Source organism: Ostrea edulis, chromosome 7, assembly GCF_947568905.1.
Source record: "Ostrea edulis chromosome 7, xbOstEdul1.1, whole genome shotgun sequence".
Lineage (NCBI taxonomy): Eukaryota > Metazoa > Mollusca > Bivalvia > Ostreida > Ostreidae > Ostrea > Ostrea edulis.
This window is the reverse complement of record NC_079170.1, coordinates 39005824-39028912: the sequence shown is the minus strand read 5'-3', so window position 1 is coordinate 39028912 and position 23089 is coordinate 39005824. Positions and strand designations below refer to the sequence as shown.

At 34.5% G+C, this 23089-nt stretch overlaps 1 protein-coding gene across 1 annotated transcript; it reads right to left on the bottom strand.

Moving 5' to 3' along the window:
* Window positions 1-19660: 19660 nt before the first annotated feature.
* On the bottom strand, window positions 19661-22445 carry LOC125657222 (uncharacterized). The gene is made up of 2 exons (XM_048887899.2): window positions 21941-22445; window positions 19661-20440 (listed from the first exon to the last, which is right to left on the bottom strand). The coding sequence occupies exons 1-2, from the start codon at window positions 22293-22295 to the stop codon at window positions 19836-19838; spliced, it is 960 nt and encodes a 319-aa protein (XP_048743856.2). The 5' UTR covers window positions 22296-22445; the 3' UTR covers window positions 19661-19835.
* Window positions 22446-23089: the final 644 nt, after the last annotated feature.

The following is a 23089-nucleotide window of genomic DNA, read 5'->3' as shown; positions in this document are numbered from 1 at the left end:
GTCAACATTCTCTCCGAGATAAAACTTACTGTAAAAAATGTAGCTTATGCAAAATATATAACCACATACATGTATATATCATGATAGTCTGCTCCATTCCAATCAAATATTTAGCTCGGGTAACGGAGTATGTCCATTAGGATGACAAATCATGTAAAATCAAAAGAAAAATGTGTTGATTCTAAACATCATTTTATCAAGGAAAATGAAGTGCTGTAATCGACTGATGCCAACAATAACACGTACAGAGGGGAAAAGAGTTTTAGATGAAAATGACAAAACGATCTATGAAGTCGACGCGACGTATTATTCAAAGCCCATTCAAATGGTACCAAGAATTTCTCATATATATATGGTGATCCCTATCTAAATCCTTCGTGGGGTAATTTGAAAGAATATGATTAGGGGTACTAGTAAATAAAAATATTTCATTAGAAATTAGTTGACCAACAACGTCATCTTTACATTTAGTACGGCCGAGTAAAATGGAGAAAAAGACCAGGATTGGAACACAGAATAAAATATACATCTATGAAATTGTGTGTTAACACTATTTACGTGTGAACTTCAAATTAGCAAGCATTGATATTGTACATACGTCACAAAATCTGGCGAAGTGTGTTATATAGTGCTAGTGAGTGGAAAACCTGCAATCTTCACACCGGAAGCACGTGCGATCTTCACACCGGGAACACGTGCGATCTTCACAACGGAAACACGTGCATCTTGTATATTGTAATCTAATCTAATCTCTGTTAATGTTTCTTGTTACATTGTTTCCAATTAAAATCTAACATTCTTAAAATTATTACCCCCCCCCCCCCCCTGAAAAAAACTACAATTCTATACTCTCCATTTTCATATTATTCCATCTTATTTTTAAGTCTTAAGTTTCGTAAACAAAATACAATTGTATTATTGGATCAAAGTACGAGTATTTCATGGGGCTAAAATTCTATACCACTAGTGTTTTAGTGATGAAGGGTTGCCATGTGACATATGACATAAATCTATAAGTTTGGTTTCAATCGCTTGCACATTCCGCCAAAATAAAAGTGCAGCATGATGACTGCTACACGAGACATCATTGATCATAAATACAAAGAAAGATATAGCGAGTTTTCTGATGGTGATAAAACATGATAGATTTTCTACTCACATGACAGTTAGCCTACTGTCAGTGTAAAACTTTCACATGTTCATACATTTTCACAACGAACATTTAAGACAGATAGGGAATGCCCATTAAGATTTACTGAAAAGTAGTTTCAAAGCCCAGAATATGGTGGTTTTTTTGTGTTTTTTTTTTTTTTTTTTAATCTTTTTGATGAGAAACCGCGTTGTGAATGTCAGAGTCGTCCTATGCTTGCGAGAGAAACGGTAACGGACATTTCATATAATGCAAAATCAATATTCTATATCTTAATCATTCAGGAAGATCTACCTTTGTCAGAAATGTTTGAGAAGAAGATTCTTCATGCGCATTATCGTTGCTTGATTTTCAATTTAGATATGAATGCTTTATACAGAGGCACACCATCTCACCACGTCATGTATACGGCGTGTTAGAGATTGGTACACGTGTACAATCCTCTGTTACTTATGCAAACTAATTAGTTGAAGAAATAGATACTTAATCCACTTATCCTTAATCAAAATATAGAAATCTAATTCATTCGGTATTTAAGTATCCACGAAATGATTGCAGTTTTCCAGGCGAGTAGCCAACTCAGTGATGCAATAGGAAGAATTGTTTGAATTCTATAAACTTTGGTACATTATGTTATTGCATTTAGAATATTAGATATTGAAATACATGGTTACATGTACAACTGTACAAGCTTTAAAATGAAAAATGTCGGGTAATTTTGGTACTCTGGAAATGTGGCTTTGGTGTATAAAGCAAATTCAATAGAAACATTAGCATTTCCAAAATGAAATTCTGCCAAACAAGGACGATCCGACATCATTTATACCTCATTGTAAAAAATTCTGCCCAATATTTTCAGTGCCAAAATTTTATGATAGACCGTAGTCTTAAACTGTCAAGCCATTTACAAGTCATATGGAAATATGATCAAACACGTTTATAACTAACACGTTTATAACTAATTTACGCGTATTCCGAAGTAATAATCATTTTCCTTTCGGAGGTTGGTTGATTGAATGTATTTTTAACGTTCCGCTTGAGAATATTTCATTCATATGTAGACGTCACCATTGCCGGTGAAGGGCTGCAATATCTAGGGCTCGGCGTTTACGGCCTTTGAGCAGGAAGGGATCTTTATCGTGCCACACCTGCTGTGACACTGGACCTCGTTTTTTTGCGGTCTCATACGAAGGAAGATCCCATTTAGTCGTCTCTTACGACAAGCAAGGGGTACTGAGGACCTATTCTAACCCGGATCCCCATGGGAATCCTTTGGGAGGAAATTACCGAAAATATTATCTGATATAACGAAGATTGGTGATAACAAACTGTTTTTCGCTGGCCCTGGGGGCTAAAATATAAAATGCTTTATTCATGCATTATCATCCTGGTCACGGCACCAAATGTAACAGGAAGGGAGAAAATGCAACGGACCAGACCGGGATTCGAATCCGGGCACCCTGAATCTCTAGTCAGGTGCTCTACCAACTGAGCTAACCAGGCCACCCGCGATCGAACCCGGCTGACTGCGACACTACAGATATATGAGTAGTGCGTTAATTTTGTCAAAAGAAAGGTTTAAAGTACCATTTTTTTTTTAAATAGTTATGCATTCAAATTTATATGTTTAACTAGAGTACCAAAAATTAATGTCAGAAAGTTTTAAACGGCTTTATAAATCTATCTTAACAATAACATCAGAGAGATTCATAATCTGAGCGCAGACATGTCTCGTTTAATGCCCGATTATCTGAGCGAAGACATGTCTGGTTTAATGCCCGATTATCTACGTGAAGGCATATCTGGTTTAATGCCCAATTATCTGAATGAAGAAATGCCTGGTTTAACGCCTGATCATCTAAGTGAAGACACGTCTGGTTTAATGCCCCATTATTTAACTGAACACAACGAGGATTTGACGAATATGCTGGGGAGTCTACCACGGACATGCATAGATATTCATTACAAAACTAATCTATAATTTTAAAAAACGAACCAAACAATGAATTTGTAGTGAAATCAACCAGAGAATCAATCTGTAGTAAAATGAACCAGAAAAAGAATCTATAATGAAATAAAGCAGGCAATTAATCTATAGTAAATTAACCAGAAAATTTATAGTAGAATGAACCAGAAAATGAATCTATAATGAAATAAACCAGGCAATGAACTTATAGTAAGATGAACAAGACAATGAATCAATAGTAAGATGAACCAGACATAGAATCTGTAGTAAAATGAACAAGACAATGAATCAATAGTAAAATGAACCAGAAAATGGACCTATAGTAAAATGCACTAGACACTGAATCTATTGTGAAATGAACCAGAAAATAAATCTACTGTAAAATGAACCAGAAAATAAATCTATACTAAAATGAACCAGACATAGAATCTATAGTAAAATGAACCAGACACTGAATCTATTGTGAAATGCACCAGACAATGAATCTATAGTAAAATGAACCAGACATAGAATCTATAGTAAAATGAACCAGACACTGAATCTATTGTGAAATGCACCAGACAATGAATCTATAGTAAAATGAACCAGACACTGAATCTATTGTGAAATGCACCAGACAATGAATCTATAGTAAAATGAACCAGACACTGAATCTATTGTGAAATGCACCAGACAATGAATCTATAGTAAAATGAACCAGACATAGAATCTATAGTAAAATGAACCAGAGAATGAATCAATAGTAAAATGAACCAGAAAATGAATCTATTGTGAAATGCACCAGAAAATGAATTAATTCAAAAATGAACCAGACATAGAATCTATGGTAAAAAGAACCAGAAAATGAATTCATAGTAAAATGAACCAGAAAATGAATCTATAGTAAAATGCACCAGAAAATTGATCTATTTTAAAATGCGCCAAAAAAATGAATCTATAGTAAAATGCACCAGAAAATTAATCTGTTTTAAAATGCACCAGAAAATGAATCTATAGTAAAATGAACCAGACATAGAATCTATAGTAAAATGAACCAGACATAGAATCTATAGTAAAATGAACCAGACATAGAATCTATAGTAAAATGAATCAGACAATGAATCTATAGTAAAATAAACCAGAGAATCAACATGAAAATCCATCACTTACTTCACCATGTACATCATTTTGCATATCAATTTCATTTCGTATTTCAATTTATTAACCCAATTTGTCAGCAATCTGATTAAAATGAGCTCCTCGACCCGCTCCCCTTACTTATTGTAGCGACAATTAAACAGGATGAGCGGATCGATAAGCAGAGTTTAATCAGATTGAATTTTTCAGGAGAGCAAATTCGCATACATTTAGAAAAGATAAATGGCATACATGTCCAATTCGATATAACAATTGTTCTTTCTGAAAATCGAACTTGGATAGACGTAATGCGACTGCATTCCTAGAGCGTATTTAAAAACAGCATTTCTGTTATTGATTTGTCATAAGATTTAGCTACCAAATGCAAATGGGAAGATTTTAAACAGAATTTTTAATTGGTAATAACAGCAAGAGACGTTTATGACATGCCTTTTTACCATTCATTGAAAAAGACATATATCTTTAATTTGTAGGGATTTAGGAAATAAAACTATAAATTCTTTATTTGATGCATTCATCAAGTAAAAAATTATAAGCTTTATTTCTTGTCATTTAATTATGTTTTTAAAATAGAAAAACAAATAGTTTCTCTTATCAAAAAAGCTTGAATTAACGTTTTTGAAATGGCGCGTAGGAATAAAAGCTGAATTGGATATAAAGGAAGAGGACAAGTTGTGACTGGATGTGTGCTGCATTGCGTTCGAGGAGACGTTGAACACTGGTTGTGTCGTAGGAACGGTGGAATGCGACACGACTCCATTTCAATATCAAGTAAAAACCTCAACACCTCCTCATCTAAATTGCCCTTGTTGACCGAGCCCCATATAACATAGTTCAAATTCCCTAATATCTCCTAGATCAAAAGTCGCTGCTTGCTCCGTCATGTTATCGAACTCGTAAAGCATACGATACATACCGGGAACTTATGTTTACAATCTGTCTACTTCTACCAGTCAGTGTCCTACGTCATCAAGTTGTATATTCTGCCACGTCATCACTAGGCGTATGTGTGTTGTTTCTTTAAAATGATTTATATTTTATTCATATCTTTGGTTGTGTTTATTTTTGGTAGCTTTTGTTTACAATGCTTGTGTGGAAATTCCCGTTCTATAAATAGTGCTAAAATTAGAACAAGGAAGACGCATTCCAGAGAAAAGGAGTTCCTCGTGCTTAGTGCAGATGAACTCTGGACGAAATATTTTTGACAAGAAATCAAACGAATTTTTCATCCAATCAGCATCGTTGTTAAGTCATCACTTTAAAATTTATTAAGTGATATCTCAATAACTTAGAGAGAGATATCTGTACCGAAGAGAGTTATTTCTTAAATGTAAAAGGATATACATGTATCTCTTAAAGCCAGAGAAATATCTCTTTAATCTAGAAAGATATTACTTTAACCTGAAACGATGTCTCCTCTTTGACTTGGAGAGTCTAAGCCACGTGGTTTATAAGCCTTTGTCTACAGTCCCGAGAAGTGCGCGCGCATCCGTCTCAGTCTATATATAGATTAACACCGTGTTTACAATAGAGATTTAGGGAATCAAATTTTATGTAATTACAAAGTGTATCCTTTGTAAAATTATTTTAATACACTTTTTATAAAACACCTTTATTTCTATAACAAAAATCTGTCAACTCCAATCGATCAAAAATAGTGCCCATGTAACACAAAATTCAGTGTTTAAACGCAATTTTATCTAAAGTTGGAGAAAATCATTTTCTGTTTTCTTTGTTTTTTGTTTTTTGGTTCCGCAGTTTACAATTATATCGTTAAATTATTTAGACTATAACATTCCGGGAATAGGAAAATCTTGATCCTCTGGGATGTGTCCTACCTATTAGCGATCCCATTTTGCGGGCATTGTGACAGTCTTTCTAGGATAAGCCTCATTAGCAAAATTTCCAAAGAATACTATGCATGATTGACCTCAACATACACTTCACTCAGTGTAATTTCAATTATGAATAAAACATTTCATTGGCAACGAAAGATGAATAATTCATTTCCTTTTGAAATCTCTAGATATCTCTAAAACACGGTTAATGGTGTTCCGAGAACAGTCTGTACATCGACATGGTATAGTAATTCAACTATGAACAGGTAATACTGAAATCATTACATTTTTCTCTGGTGAACAGAAAAGCGGATCAAATGATTTTCGCTGTTTAAAAATACTCTTTGAAAACCATACAGCATATATATGCATATACATTCCGGATAAAATATATCTTGTCAACAATAGTTTGATTTTTATTATTAGCGGTACATAATCATCTAAATAGGGTGAGACATTTTAATAACGCGTATCTCCCATCTGTTGTCAGGATGTATCTTACTGTCGGGGTAGATCAGAAAATCAACGCATTGAATCTGAATCTGCTGAAAAACTGCTATACGGACGTAATGAGTTCAATAGTGTAACAAAATAGTAAAAACAATTCATCAAATTGTTTTGGAGACTTTCTGGATAATGAAATTACCTGTGTATTAACTTGCATATTTTACGCAAATTCCAAGATTATTTTTATAAAACTACAATAGAACTAATCAGAAGCAGCTAATCCGGGTATTCGAAATGATTTCTTGCAGAAAGGCAGAAGATCGGCCGTATATTTTCTTTTCTAAAAGAAAAATTACATCCTGCGAGAAGTAACAATCATGTATTCTTATCAGATTAGACGGGGCTTAGTAGAGGGCCTCTCCCCGACATCTGTCTATGATTTATAGTATAGGATAAATATATTTATTATAATAGTTCTGTAGGGCTCTATCCCCGGCTTCTGTTTATGATTTATATAGTGTAGGATAAATATATTTATTATAATAGTTCAGTAGGGCTCTATCCCCGGCTTCTGTTTATGATTTTTATAGTGTAGGATAAATATATTTATTATAATAGTTCAGTAGGGCCCTCTATGATTTATAGTATAGGATAAATATATTTATTATAATAGTTCTGTAGGGCCCCTCTCCCCGGCATCTGTTTATGATTTATATAGTATAGGATACATATATTTATTATAATAGTTCTGTAGGGACCCTATCCCCGGCATCTGTCTATGATTTATAGTATAGGATAAATATATTTATTATAATAGTTCAGTAGGGCTCTATCCCCGGCTTCTGTCTATGATTTATATAGTATAGGATAAATATATTTATTATAATAGTTCTGTACTGTAGGGCCCCTCTCCCCGGCATCTGTTTATGATTTATATAGTATAGGATAAATATATTTATCATAATAGTTCTGTAGGGACCCTATCCCCGGCATCTGTCTATGATTTATAGTATAGGATAAATATATTTATTATAATAGTTCTGTAGGGACCATATCCCCGGCATCTGTCTATGATTTATATAGTATAGGATAAATATATTTATCATAATAGTTCTGTAGGGACCCTATCCCCGGCATCTGTCTATGATTTATAGTATAGGATAAATATATTTATTATAATAGTTCAGTAGGGCTCTATCTCCGGCTTCTGTCTATTATTTATATAGTATAGGATAAATATATTTATTATAATAGTTCAGTAGGGCTCTATCTCCGGCATCTGTTTATGATTTATATAGTATAGGATAAATATATTTATTATAATAGTTCAGTAGGGCTCTATCTCCGGCATCTGTCTATGATTTATATAGTATAGGATAAATATATTTATTATAATAGTTCAGTAGGGCTCTATCTCCGGCATCTGTTTATGATTTATATAGTATAGGATAAATATATTTATTATAATAGTTCAGTAGGGCTCTATCTCCGGCTTCTGTCTATGATTTATATAGTATAGGATAAATATATTTATTATAATAGTTCAGTAGGGCTCTATCTCCGGCTTCTGTCTATGATTTATAGTATAGGATAAATATATTTATTATAATAGTTCTGTTTATATTAGTTAACTTTGTGAAATAAAGAACGAAGTCCGATAATCATAAAAATCCACCCTTGAAAATGTTAAAAAATGCCGAGAAGAAAAATCCAATCAATTTCTCTTTGAAATAGATAAATGCTGTGTGTGCAATAAATCAAATTAATTATGGAATAGCTAGCAAATGCTCATTTGTAATTAGTGATCATTAATACTGATTTATAGTATAGGATAAATATATTTATTATGATAGTTCAGTAGGGCCCCTCTCCCCGGCTTCTGTTTATAATTTATAGTATAGGATAAATATGTTTGTTATAATAGTTTAGTAGGGCCCTCTCCCCGGCATGTGTCTATGATTTATATAGTATAGGATAAATATATTATTATATATTATATCATATTTATTATATTATATTTATATTATATTTATAATATATTACATTATTATATAATGTTTTATAAGTTACATATATTTGTTATAATAGTTCAGTAGGGTCCCTCTCCCCGGCATCTGTCTATGATTTATAGTATAGGATAAATAGATTTTTATGACTAAATTATGCAGGCCAACGTGTGAGTGTTCATTTCAAATTTCTCTAAAGCCGACATGTATGATCTTTCATTTTTGTAGTAATGTGTTAAATGGTTTGGTTGATTGTTAAGTAAAAACATGGCCTGGGATAAATCCCTCTCGATCTGGCTTCGATTCCATTTCTAATATCTTGAATTCATGGAAATATTCTTCCAAAAACTTCGCCACCGCAGTCATTTTATCAGCAATGTCAAATTTTACTCTCGTAATTTAGTAAGAAAAGAGAAATTAACTCTAATTCTATTTGCCCCTTGAAAATTTTATCACCAACAAAAACTAAGGTAAACAGAATTATGCAGGTTCGGTTGACAGACATAGTATGCTATAAACCTTTCATCAGAAATTGGAATTGAAGTGACTTTGTCTTGTTTAGCAAAATATACCATCAACACAATGCATAGTAGTTCTAATATTTATTCCAAATGAAATTTATTGTTCACAAATTGAATTTGTTTTCTGTAGATGGAAGCATTAAAAAGAGCAATCAAACTAAAGATAGAACTTCAAAATTGCATTTTTAATAAAGATTTATTCCGCTGCAATATCGCCGACAGCCCTTAAACCACTTGTGGATTAGTAGGAGATGACTATCATTATTTCTTTTCTTGTAGCAGGTACAGAAATGTCAGACGTGAATCCATAGGCTCCTGGGTACCGGATATTGCACTATAAACTATATATAGATAGTGGAGGCCTTAATACTCAGCAAGATTACACTGATCTCACACAAACACCTTAATACTCAGCGAGATTACAATGATATCATACAAACGCCTTAGTACTTAGCGAGCTTACAAAGCTCTCACACAAACACCTTAATACTCAGCGAGATTACAATGATCTCGCACAAACACCTTAATACTCAGCGAGATTACAATGATCTGACACAAACACCTTAATACTCAGCAAGATTACACTGATCTCGCACAAACACCTTAATACTCAGCGAGATTACAATGATCTCATACAAACGCCTTAGTACTTAGCGAGCTTACAAAGCTCTCACACAAACACCTTAATACTCAGCAAGATTACACTGCTCTTACACAAACACCTTAATACTTAGCAAGCTTACAATGGTCTCACATAAACATCATTAATACTCAGCGAGATTACAGTGATCTCAAACAAACACCTTAATACTCAGCGAGATTACAGTGATCTCAAACAAACACCTTAATACTCAGCAAGCTTACAATGGTCTCACATAAACATCATTAATACTCAGCGAGATTACAAAGATCTGACGCAACCACCTTAATACTCAGCAAGATTACAATGATCTCATACAAACACCTTAATACTCAGCGAGATTACAAAGGTCTGACGCAAACACCTTAATACTCAGCGAGATTACAAAAATCTGACGCAAACACCTTAATATATCTCAGCGAGATTACAAAGATCTGACGCAAACACCTTAATACTCAGCGAGATTACAATGACCTCATTGATATCCAGCAACACTGTTGAAACCCCTATAGATATTATTGCTCTATATTATACCTGTCTCTAGGGTCATGAAGGATCTTTTTTTTAATCTGAATATTGCGATCAATGATTGGGAAATTGAAAATTCAGAAATAAAATTGTTATTCAATATTTTTTTCATAAAATTTCTAGTTTTTGCAAATGAAGAGTTTGAGTTCAAAAGTAATGGACATCTTATAGGTGTTTGAAATTTGTTAAGTCTGAGTATTATTTTTTTTAGAATATGATTCCGGGGCCTGCTGTTGCTAGATTAAGGTGGCCCACTATACATGTACCTTGAAAGAGTTTATAAAATCATCACGAAATAATTAAATCATGAAGATATGATGATATTATATTATATAAATAATGTGTCAAAAAGGCAAAAATATGCAATTTTGGAGGGAAAAACATGATTTTCAAAATTTTATTTCAATAAATTATACAAAAGACTAGGGGGATTTAAACTCGAGATCTGCGGGTCAGTAACCCGATACTTTATCCATTGAGTTACGATGATAGACAAACAAATCAATCAATACAAGTAATTTCACAAAACATTTCAATATCCATCTTATGATGTAGTATCACAAAAAGTATAAGTGGTGATATAGTGAGCTACTTTAAGGAGGTATACTATATTGTCATAATGGCTGACTTCCTTTTAAAACATGGATGAAAATATTGATATCAGCAATATTTGTCTTTTCCCATATTAGCTCAGTAGGTTAGTTCTATAGATCGTGGGTTCGAATCCAGCAGGGTTTTAATTTTTTCAGATTAATTCTGCTAAAACTACATTTTTTGACTAAATAAAGTATATTTGAATGTTTTCAATTTCAAGATATTGTTGTACACATCCTCCACTTTTCATCCACATCAAATTTCCCTGGTGTAGCATTCCTCTTTGATCTGGCAAAAGTCACGTGTGTTTCAATTGTTAAAACGTCAGAAATCGTTATGGTTATGGACACCAGTGGAAATCTTTTAATAAAAATCAGTAAAACGCCTTTGTGAGCAAGCACAGAAAGCTATGTTTGCAGTTTAAGAAAAATAATTAACATTATTTCATTTACCGTTTGATTGTCAAGTAGATTCATTCGACAAAGGAGCGCTGTCTGTTTTACTGTATGCGCGTGGAAATTTTAGATTATGAGAATTCTGATCAACAGGGGATGCTTACTCCTCCTAGGCACCTGATCCCAACTCTGGTGTGTCCAGGGGTCCGTGTTTGAACAACTTTCTATTCTGTATTGCTTATAGGAGTTATGAGATTGATCACTGTTCGTTATCTTCACCTTGCATTGTTTATCGAGTTCATTTCCTTTTTTTTTTAATTATTAAGATACATACTTCATTTTGATAATAGCACGCCGAGTCTTTCAAAAAAGTATAATGATATTTCATCATCAACAATAGAGACAATGATGCCTGGTTGTGATTATGTAGTGAGCAATATTGTTGAGTTTCTATAGAAATAATGTTTAAATTATACCTCTTTTGTCAACAATGCCTTCCGGGGCCCTTGATTTGTCAATAAAATATTTTGTATCTTGTATATGGTTTACGGTGAACCTGGGCAATATCCCTCACAAGCAAGTGAAGGTAATGGACAGTGGTGAACCTCCTAAATCCGATAAAGAATCCAAAATAAAGAGCGGGGCAGACTAGGACCTCTGGACATACCAAGGGTAATATAAGGTGTTTAGGAGAAGTAAGCATGCCTTGTTAACTGGTCACACTTGCCGTGAGCTCTATATCATGATCAGGTAAACGGAGTAATACAGAGTCAAATTCGATATGTAAAGAACCGCCTAACAATTGGTATGAAACACGTCAGAAAGCATTCGACCCAGTGACAGATATATGTTTATAACGACCATGGAATTTGCAAAATGCTGACTTTAAAAGAGACTGTTAAGACCCCTGTACCATCAACTTGTTTACGAAAAGCCTGCTTCAATTTTAAAACATTGGTGACCAACGACTACTTAAATATTATCAATGAGAAACTCCAATATATTTTGATATCAATCTTCAGAGAATGAGAGTGATTTTTTTGGAATATTGAGCACAAATCCGTGTTCCAGTTTATTGAAGAAACGTCTGTCTATGATGACAAATCGCCTGATCCTTCATTTATTGAGGAATGGTCGTGTAAAGTGTTGAAAAGTCGCACGTTTTGACGATGTTGATATGGGAAAAGTTTTGTGACATCAATTACTAAACGTTCTTTTAATTTGTTTGAAAATCCACATTCGGTTTACACCCTTTCTTGCTTACGTCGTGGCATAATACGTTTGAAGCTTCTCCTGTGTAGCTGTTACTATTATCGTGAAGAAGATGGGGGCTTGGTAGAACACTTACTGGATGCAGCTATGTACCTTTGTTTGTGAGGGTTTTGTAAAGTTTAGGAATCCAGTAGAAGTACAATAATTCTTATTATTTTGTTCCATTGACAGGGATATCAAATGTGTTAAAACTGAAACATGATGTTGAAGAATTTCGTCTTTGAAAAGAGAACTCGGTGTCTATGTTGGATTGTCAAATTCGATTAAAATGGAATAAAATGCTGAACCCTATAAATACCATATTGTTACAAGCTTTGTCAGCTGGAACCAATACATATTCCTCATGTAACCTATCTAATTCTTTCTTTTCTTCTCGCTTTCCAAACACAGAAGAATATGTTTTAATGTCTCTAATACCAGATTTTAATATTCCTCTTATACATCCATTTTGACAAGGTGTGAAGTTCTTTTTCACATTTAGCCCATCGTCTGACATAAACTTCAACAGAATTTAGAACTCAGTACAATCGGGGAGACGGTCTTCTTGAAGACTGTGTTGAGGACAATTTGATTATACATATTCAGTCCTTTTAAAGGGCAGCTCGGAAAATGGGTTTGTATCAAGAAATACAACTCCTGCAGTTTCCTGAAATAAAGAACGAAGTCCGATAATCATAAAAATCCACCCTTGAAAATGTTAAAAAATGCCGAGAAGAAAAATCCAATCAATTTCTCTTTGAAATAGATAAATGCTGTGTGTGCAATAAATCAAATCAATTATGGAATAGCTAGCAAATGCTCATTTGTAATTAGTGATAATTAATACTGATTTATAGTATAGGATAAATATATTTATTATGATAGTTCAGTAGGGCCCCTCTCCCCGGCTTCTGTTTATGATTTATAGTATAGGATAAATATGTTTGTTATAATAGTTTAGTAGGGCCCTCTCCCCGGCATGTGTCTATGATTTATATAGTATAGGATAAATATATTATTATATATTATATCATATTATATTTATAATATATTACATTATTATATAATGTTTTATAAGATAAATATATTTGTTATAATAGTTCAGTAGGGCCCCTCTCCCCGGCATCTGTCTATGATTTATAGTATAGGATAAATAGATTTTTATAACTAAATTATGCAGGCCAACGTGTGAGTGTTCATTTCAAATTTCTCTAAAGCCGACATGTATGATCTTTCATTTTTGTAGTAATGTGTTAAATGGTTTGGTTGATTGTTAAGTAAAAACATGGCCTGGGATAAATCCCTCTCGATCTGGCTTCGATTCCATTTCTAATATCTTGAATTCATGGAAATATTCTTCCAAAAACTTCGCCACCGCAGTCATTTTATCAGCAATGTCAAATTTTACTCTCGTAATTTAGTAAGAAAAGAGAAATTAACTCTAATTCTATTTGCCCCTTGAAAATTTTATCACCAACAAAAACTAAGGTAAACAGAATTATGCAGGTTCGGTTGACAGACATAGTATGCTATAAACCTTTCATCAGAAATTGGAATTGAAGTGACTTTGTCTTGTTTAGCAAAATATACCATCAACACAATGCATAGTAGTTCTAATATTTATTCCAAATGAAATTTATTGTTCACAAATTGAATTTGTTTTCTGTAGATGGAAGCATTAAAAAGAGCAATCAAACTAAAGATAGAACTTCAAAATTGCATTTTTAATAAAGATTTATTCCGCTGCAATATCGCCGACAGCCCTTAAACCACTTGTGGATTAGTAGGAGATGACTATCATTATTTCTTTTCTTGTAGCAGGTACAGAAATGTCAGACGTGAATCCATAGGCTCCTGGGTACCGGATATTGCACTATAAACTATATATAGACAGTGGAGGCCTTAATACTCAGCAAGATTACACTGATCTCACACAAACACCTTAATACTCAGCGAGATTACAATGATATCATACAAACGCCTTAGTACTTAGCGAGCTTACAAAGCTCTCACACAAACACCTTAATACTCAGCGAGATTACAATGATCTCGCACAAACACCTTAATACTCAGCGAGATTACAATGATCTGACACAAACACCTTAATACTCAGCAAGATTACACTGATCTCGCACAAACACCTTAATACTCAGTGAGATTACAATGATCTCATACAAACGCCTTAGTACTTAGCGAGCTTACAAAGCTCTCACACAAACACCTTAATACTCAGCAAGATTACACTGCTCTTACACAAACACCTTAATACTTAGCAAGCTTACAATGGTCTCACATAAACATCATTAATACTCAGCGAGATTACAGTGATCTCAAACAAACACCTTAATACTCAGCGAGATTACAGTGATCTCAAACAAACACCTTAATACTCAGCAAGCTTACAATGGTCTCACATAAACATCATTAATACTCAGCGAGATTACAAAGATCTGACGCAACCACCTTAATACTCAGCAAGATTACAATGATCTCATACAAACACCTTAATACTCAGCGAGATTACAAAGGTCTGACGCAAACACCTTAATACTCAGCGAGATTACAAAAATCTGACGCAAACACCTTAATATATCTCAGCGAGATTACAAAGATCTGACGCAAACACCTTAATACTCAGCGAGATTACAATGACCTCATTGATATCCAGCAACACTGTTGAAACCCCTATAGATATTATTGCTCTATATTATACCTGTCTCTAGGGTCATGAAGGATCTTTTTTTTAATCTGAATATTGCGATCAATGATTGGGAAATTGAAAATTCAGAAATAAAATTGTTATTCAATATTTTTTTCATAAAATTTCTAGTTTTTGCAAATGAAGAGTTTGAGTTCAAAAGTAATGGACATCTTACAGGTGTTTGAAATTTGTTAAGTCTGAGTATTATTTTTTTAAGAATATGATTCCGGGGCCTGCTGTTGCTAGATTAAGGTGGCCCACTATACATGTACCTTGAAAGAGTTTATAAAATCATCACGAAATAATTAAATCATGAAGATATGATGATATTATATTATATAAATAATGTGTCAAAAAGGCAAAAATATGCAATTTTGGAGGGAAAAACATGATTTTCAAAATTTTATTTCAATAAATTATACAAAAGACTAGGGGGATTTAAACTCGAGATCTGCGGGTCAGTAACCCGATACTTTATCCATTGAGTTACGATGATAGACAAACAAATCAATCAATACAAGTAATTTCACAAAACATTTCAATATCCATCTTATGATGTAGTATCACAAAAAGTATAAGTGGTGATATAGTGAGCTACTTTAAGGAGGTATACTATATTGTCATAATGGCTGACTTCCTTTTAAAACATGGATGAAAATATTGATATCAGCAATATTTGTCTTTTCCCATATTAGCTCAGTAGGTTAGTTCTATAGATCGTGGGTTCGAATCCAGCAGGGTTTTAATTTTTTCAGATTAATTCTGCTAAAACTACATTTTTTGACTAAATAAAGTATATTTGAATGTTTTCAATTTCAAGATATTGTTGTACACACCCTCCACTTTTCATCCACATCAAATTTCCCTGGTGTAGCATTCCTCTTTGATCCGGCAAAAGTCACGTGTGTTTCAATTGTTAAAACGTCAGAAATCGTTATGGTTATGGACACCAGTGGAAATCTTTTAATAAAAATCAGTAAAACGCCTTTGTGAGCAAGCACAGAAAGCTATATTTGCAGTTTAAGAAAAATAAGATTATTTCATTTACCGTTTGATTGTCAAGTAGATTCATTCGACAAAGGGGCGGTGTCTGTTTTACTGTATGCGCGTGGAAATTTTAGATTATGAGAATTCTGGTCAACAGTGGATGCTTACTCCTCCTAGGCACCTGATCCCAACTCTGGTGTGTCCAGGGGTCCGTGTTTGAACAACTTTCTATTCTGTATTGCTTATAGGAGTTATGAGATTGATCACTGTTCGTTATCTTCACCTTGCATTGTTTATCGAGTTCATTTCCTTTTTTTTTTTAATTATTAAGATACATACTTCATTTTGATAATAGCACGCCGAGTCTTTCAAAAAAGTATAATGATATTTCATCATCAACAATAGAGACAATGATGCCTGGTTGTGATTATGTAGTGAGCAATATTGTTGAGTTTCTATAGAAATAATGTTTAAAGTATACCTCTTTTGTCAACAATGCCTTCCGGGGCCCTTGATTTGTCAATAAAATATTTTGTATCTTGTATATGGTTTACGGTGAACCTGGGCAATATCCCTCACAAGCAAGTGAAGGTAATGGGCAGTGGTGAACCTCCTAAATCCGATAAAGAATCCAAAATGAAGAGCGGGGCAGACTAGGACCTCTGGACATACCAAGGGTAATATAAGGTGTTTAGGAGAAATAAGCATGGCCTTGTTAACTGGTCACACTCGCCGTGAGCTCTATATCATGATCAGGTAAACGGAGTAATACAGAGTCAAATTCGATATGTAAAGAACCGCCTAACAATTGGTATGAAACACGTCAGAAAGCATTCGACCCAGTGACAGATATATGTTTATAACGACTATGGAATTTGCAAAATGCTGACTTTAAAAGAGACTGTTAAGACCCCTGTACCATCAACTTGTTTACGAAAAGCCTGCTTCAATTTTAAAACATTGGTGACCAACGACTACTTAAATATTATCAATGAGAAATCAGAGTGATTTTTTTGGAATATTGAGCACAAATCCGTGTTCCAGTTTATTGAAGAAACGTCTGTCTATGATGACAAATCGCCTGATCCTTCATTTATTGAGGAATGGTCGTGTAAAGTGTTGAAAAGTCGCACGTTTTGACGATGTTGATATGGGAAAAGTTTTGTGACATCAATTACTAAACGTTCTTTTAATTTGTTTGAAAATCCACATTCGGTTTACACCCTTTCTTGCTTACGTCGTGGCATAATACGTTTGAAGCTTCTCCTGTGTAGCTGTTACTATTATCGTGAAGAAGATGGGGGCTTGGTAGAACACTTACTGGATGCAGCTATGTACCTTTGTTTGTGAGGGTTTTGTAAAGTTTAGGAATCCAGTAGAAGTACAATAATTCTTATTATTTTGTTCCATTGACAGGGATATCAAATGTGTTAAAACTGAAACATGATGTTGAAGAATTTCGTCTTTGAAAAGAGAACTCGGTGTCTATGTTGGATTGCCAAATTCGATTAAAATGGAATAAAATGCTGAACCCTATAAATACCATATTGTTACAAGCTTTGTCAGCTGGAACCAATACATATTCCTCATGTAACCTATCTAATTCTTTCTTTTCTTCTCGCTTTCCAAACACAGAAGAATATGTTTTAATGTCTCTAATACCAGATTTTAATATTCCTCTTATACATCCATTTTGACAAGGTGTGAAGTTCTTTTTCACATTTAGCCCATCGTCTGACATAAACTTCAACAGAATTTAGAACTGAAATGAGTTCTGTCGCCAATGGAAAGGTCGGGCTCCGAATTTAGGAACTTTTAAAATAACTGACTTCCGGTCGTCATTTTCAATTATATTGACATTACCAGTAATGACATGTTCAGTTGGACTATGGTTGGAAGACGAAGATCAAGAATGTGTAAGTGAATTAAATGTAAGATGGTCTATATATAGGCACCGCAAAGTTTGTCTGGATGCTATAGTAGAAGTATATTTGTAGGAAATGCAGATTATAGACTTTAACTTTCATATAACAAGTTTTACTAGAATGATTTCTTATTGGGCATAACTTGTCAACAGCCACGATAACAAATTAAGTAAGATTATTTATATGTACTATACTCACAACATATCTGACAAGAAAAAGGGTAACAATTAAACCATGCAATAACTCCCTTAAAAGTATTTTAGACAGGTGTGGATTTTCAAACATTTAGTTTGAGCATGGAGCATGCAATTTTAACGTACATGTGGATTACATGTAGGATAACTGTTTATCAAAAGCTGTGAGATGAATTCGCACTAAAATGTCGATATGACCTACATGTCTGTCCCAAGTGGTTCAGGAAAAATAAATGCTGTGTATACGACATTCACCTGGTATAACTGCTGATGCACGAGTTAGGAAATTATATACATTTTAGTCTGGATCATCCCGACGTTTCTGTATACGTCGACTCCCAAACGTCGGGATGATCCAGACTAGATACTTTTAAGAAATGCACTGCATTTTGAAAATACATGAGGCTATGGACTGCAGCAATTCACGCCGACGTGAAGCGTGACAGTTCAGATCCCATTGTACTTTCAAATTGAAATTTACTTACATTCTACTTTCATTTTTGTCGGAAATCCCAGCCGTTGAAATAGACGTACATTTATATATTCATACGCGCATTGTTTGTAGGTGCAACGCATTCATGAGGAAATGGCCATTATTACATTTTGTAAATGTGCATGTACCAAAGGCACAAACATTAGTAAAGTAAATATTACATATTTTCATTCGAAGTTCATGAAATCTTTGCCATATACAAGTTGGAATCAATGAGGAGGAACGCTTCGTCAAAAATAACGGACACAGAAATGCCCCGTTACTTCCTGTCTATAACTTTAAAAGTCTTCATCGGGAAATAACGGACACAGAAATACCCCGTTACTTCCTGTCTATAAAGTCTTCATCGGGAAATAATGGAAAAAGAAATACCCCGTTACTTCCTGTGTATAAAGTCTTCATCGGGAAATAACGGACATATCAATACCCCGTTACTTCCTGTCTTTTACGTCTTCATCGGGAAATATCAGGGTGTGTAAGTTAAGAATAGACGTACAAGCAAGTTTGGTACACTGGCCATTTGTAAGGCACTTTGAGTGTACTCTTTCTACATTGATAAATCACAGTCATTTTCTTTCAATCATCCATACAAGTGCACGTAAAATGCAAAATTTCAAAAAAAATGTTCACAAAATCAATTATGCACTTGAAAAAAAGATTTAAAAAATGGAAAGTTGTGCTGATATGTTAGTCATTTTGTCTCGTGTGTATAACATTTATACAGAATATTGAATTCCAATCGGTGTGCTGGAGCATAACGAAATACCATTCACAATCAATGATTGAAATGATATACTGTTTAACTCTTCCAACTGTCCCTTAAAGGCCTCAACTCACGTAAGGATGTTGACGAACTGTTTTATTACACAACACTTGAAAACACATAACTAGAATTTAAACTAGCTGTTTACTGGCAAATTCAAACTTGTGGACTATAATTATGTAAATAAAGTTCATTCTCAAATCAAAATACAATATACTTTACGACATTTTTGTTTATATGTTTGGATCAGTCTTGATTAGAATCACCTCGGCTGATTTGAAAGAAGGGTATTTTTCTGTCTATTTGGCATTTAACCTTGTTGTGAATCTATCCCGTCCTTGACCGTTGGTGTTGCTAGGGCGATGTGAGTGATGGTGCGCCGGTGGGATCTGGTTCATAATCTGGTTGCTAGGTTTGTCCAGAGATGGATCTGAACCAAACCTGGTTAAGCGACTCATGCGGCTTTTGGTGTTCGTCGCGTAGCGCTCATTCAGCTGTGACCGCAATTTTTCCTTCTCGTGTCTTTCTTTCTCTAGTTCATTGGCTAATTTGGACATTTTGCTTGACGAGTTTTCCATTCGGTTTTCGTAAATACGAGCTTTGACTTGGTCGGATATTTCCGTGCTGGCTTTAAGATCTTTGAGCGGAATCTCAGGATTAGAGAAAATTCGAACACATTCTTCCAGGAGTGGTCTGGATGAACCGGCGTCCGCGGACTTGATGCATTTTAGAAGAATTTCGGGGGCGTTGTCCTTACGATGTTTATAAGTTGGAGGTCCTTTAGAAGCCTTCGGAGTTGTCGGAGACTTCCGAAGACTTCCGACTAGTACTTTCTCACACTTTTCTTTGAGTGGAACCATTCCGTACTCATTCGCTAGAGGCAAAAGTCGTAGGGCCACCTTATCTGTAATGGAAGTTCATTGCACTGTACATAATAATTTCTTTTTTGATAGCAAAAATGTCGGGAGTATTTATTTAGTTTTAGTACGGTAGACTCCTACTCTAGAGAAAGAGGTTAGGGGGTGGGGGTGGGGGGTCTGGCTATATGGACGAAAATTCTATAACATCTGTCACCTTAGAAGGGTTGATATAACAAACAGTAACAATGTAACAAACAGTAACTACGTAACAAACAGTAACTACGTAACAATCAGTAGCTACGTAACAAACAGTAACTACGTAACAAATAGTAACTACGTAACAAATAGTAACTACGTAACAAACAGTAACTACGTAACAAATAGTAACTACTTAACAAACAGTAACTACGTAACAAACAGTAACTACGTAACAAACAGTAACTACGTAACAAACAGTAACTACGTAACAAACAGTAACTACGTAACAATTAGTAACTACGTAACAAACAGTAGCTACGTAACAAACAGTAACTACGTAACAAACAGTAACTACGTAACAAACAGTAACTACGTAACAATCAGTAACTACGTAACAAACAGTAACTACGTAACAAACAGTAACTACATGTACGTATATGTACCTCTATAAAGTGATCAATAAACTCTCTCTTTCCTATATTGCTAGTATCGGCGATATTGACAACATAATAACCCTGTGTTGGATGTCGCCACATCTAATCCCCCATAGGGTTATATATTTATATACATTATTAGATATTAGGTATACCTTTGATTAATTACATGTAATTTCTGTCTAGAGTGTATTTGCATAATCAGTACTTACATGTAACAGTGGTGGATTTATAAATCATGGTCTCTTGTTTAGAAAATTACTAAACTCAAACACTGCAAAATTCTACTTTGAAACAAATAAATGACAAGACCTTTTGATTTATTGTTACTTTTATTGGGAGAACTTAATTTTAAAAACTTAAAATTTGTGTCATTTCATTAATTACAACTCATTAAAAATGACAGAAAATCATAAAAAATGACTGCTTAGGAGACATATTTCAAGCCCTATAAAATCTATAAAATCCTGGAACTTCCGGGAGCTGGACCCCGTCCAGGGCAAATCCCTGGACCCACTTGGAGCCTTAAGGCGGACCCCATATCCCCGGTCTTATAATATTACCCCGCCTCAAACTTCAATTCCTGGATCCACCCCTGCTTAATAATAAGTTATGTCAGTGAATGAACAATCTAATTAAAATTAGCTAGACCTTTCATCTCGCTCGTGCGACAAACAGATAACGAAGAGCGAGATGAAAGGTCTAAATTTAATTAGATTGAGTGAATGAAATAAATCTGTAAAAGTCTGAATTAAATATACTTATGTGCAACAATACTTCCAATAATTATCAAGCGCAAGTACCAAGATCGAAGCCAAAACTTCCCAAAGAAACTCTTATCTACAGAGGGAGAGTTGTGTCGATGTTATAAGTACCTGTTAAGTCGGTGTTAGTGTCTGAATTATAAAGTACCTGTTATATCAGTGCTGGTGGCCGGATGTAGATAGGTCAGAAGTTCAACAAAGTCGGAGTAGGTCTTGTCGCTGACCTTCACTTCCGCTTTCGTCTTTTTGTCCGCCACTGCCGCTTTATTGGCGTTATCTAAGAGTTTCTGGAAATGTGGCGACGCGTATCCCAGAATGCATTTGTTGATGTATAGCTTCTTCCCTTCCACTAGCAGTATGGTGTCGGTATACGAATCCTCCTTAAGGAACGGCAGACTAACCTCCTTCTGGTTTTTGGCATGTGAGTGGTACACCCCCGAGGATTTGGTGGTGTCCGCCGGCGGCTGCGGTAACTGGACTGGCATTAACGGAGTGCCGGACATCGTTTAGACTCGGTATGACTTTGGAGCAGCAAACCTGTATGTAACAGATAAAACAAATTTCGTAATTGACAGTAAAGGATTCCTTTGGGGAATAGTTTTGAAGATTTTTTAACATATTGAAATTGACTTTCAGAAGAATAATAAGATCACTTCGCCGGAACATGGACATAGAAGCATTGAATTATTGAAAACCACCAAGCGCGAGTCCCGGGCGTAGCATTCAATTAAGCTGTCTTTTGTAAGCTTTAAATGAACAGTGAACGACAAAACGCATTGACAGTGTTTTAATTTTAAACTTTGATCGCGGAACCATTTTAACGTTCTAACTGAACAATTTGTATTTAAAGATCGTAATGTACTTTCGTACATCATAATTACGATCAATCAATGTGTTTATAAATCTATCAATTTCATACCGTGTTGTAAAACTGACGTAAACATAGAGATCTGGAGCAGGTTTAATGTATAAAATTCCTTGTTCTATATATGGGTTGATCTGGTTTGGTAACGCTATATATTTACTAACCCATTGGCTGCACATGCATCACTTGTTCTATATATGGGTTGATCTGGTTTGGTAACGCTATATATTTACTATCCCATATTTTCTGCAGAGAAAGTTATTACGAATTTGTTGATGTTTCAAATAAAAATGATACATGGTACAAGTCAATAAATGTCTGCAGTCTTAGTAGGGTTATCACTCGAGGGCGCCTATACTGTTACCCGTTGCTAGATACTATCACCCTGGAGCGCGTGCTTTCTGTTCTCAGAGGGTAACAATATGTTTTTTC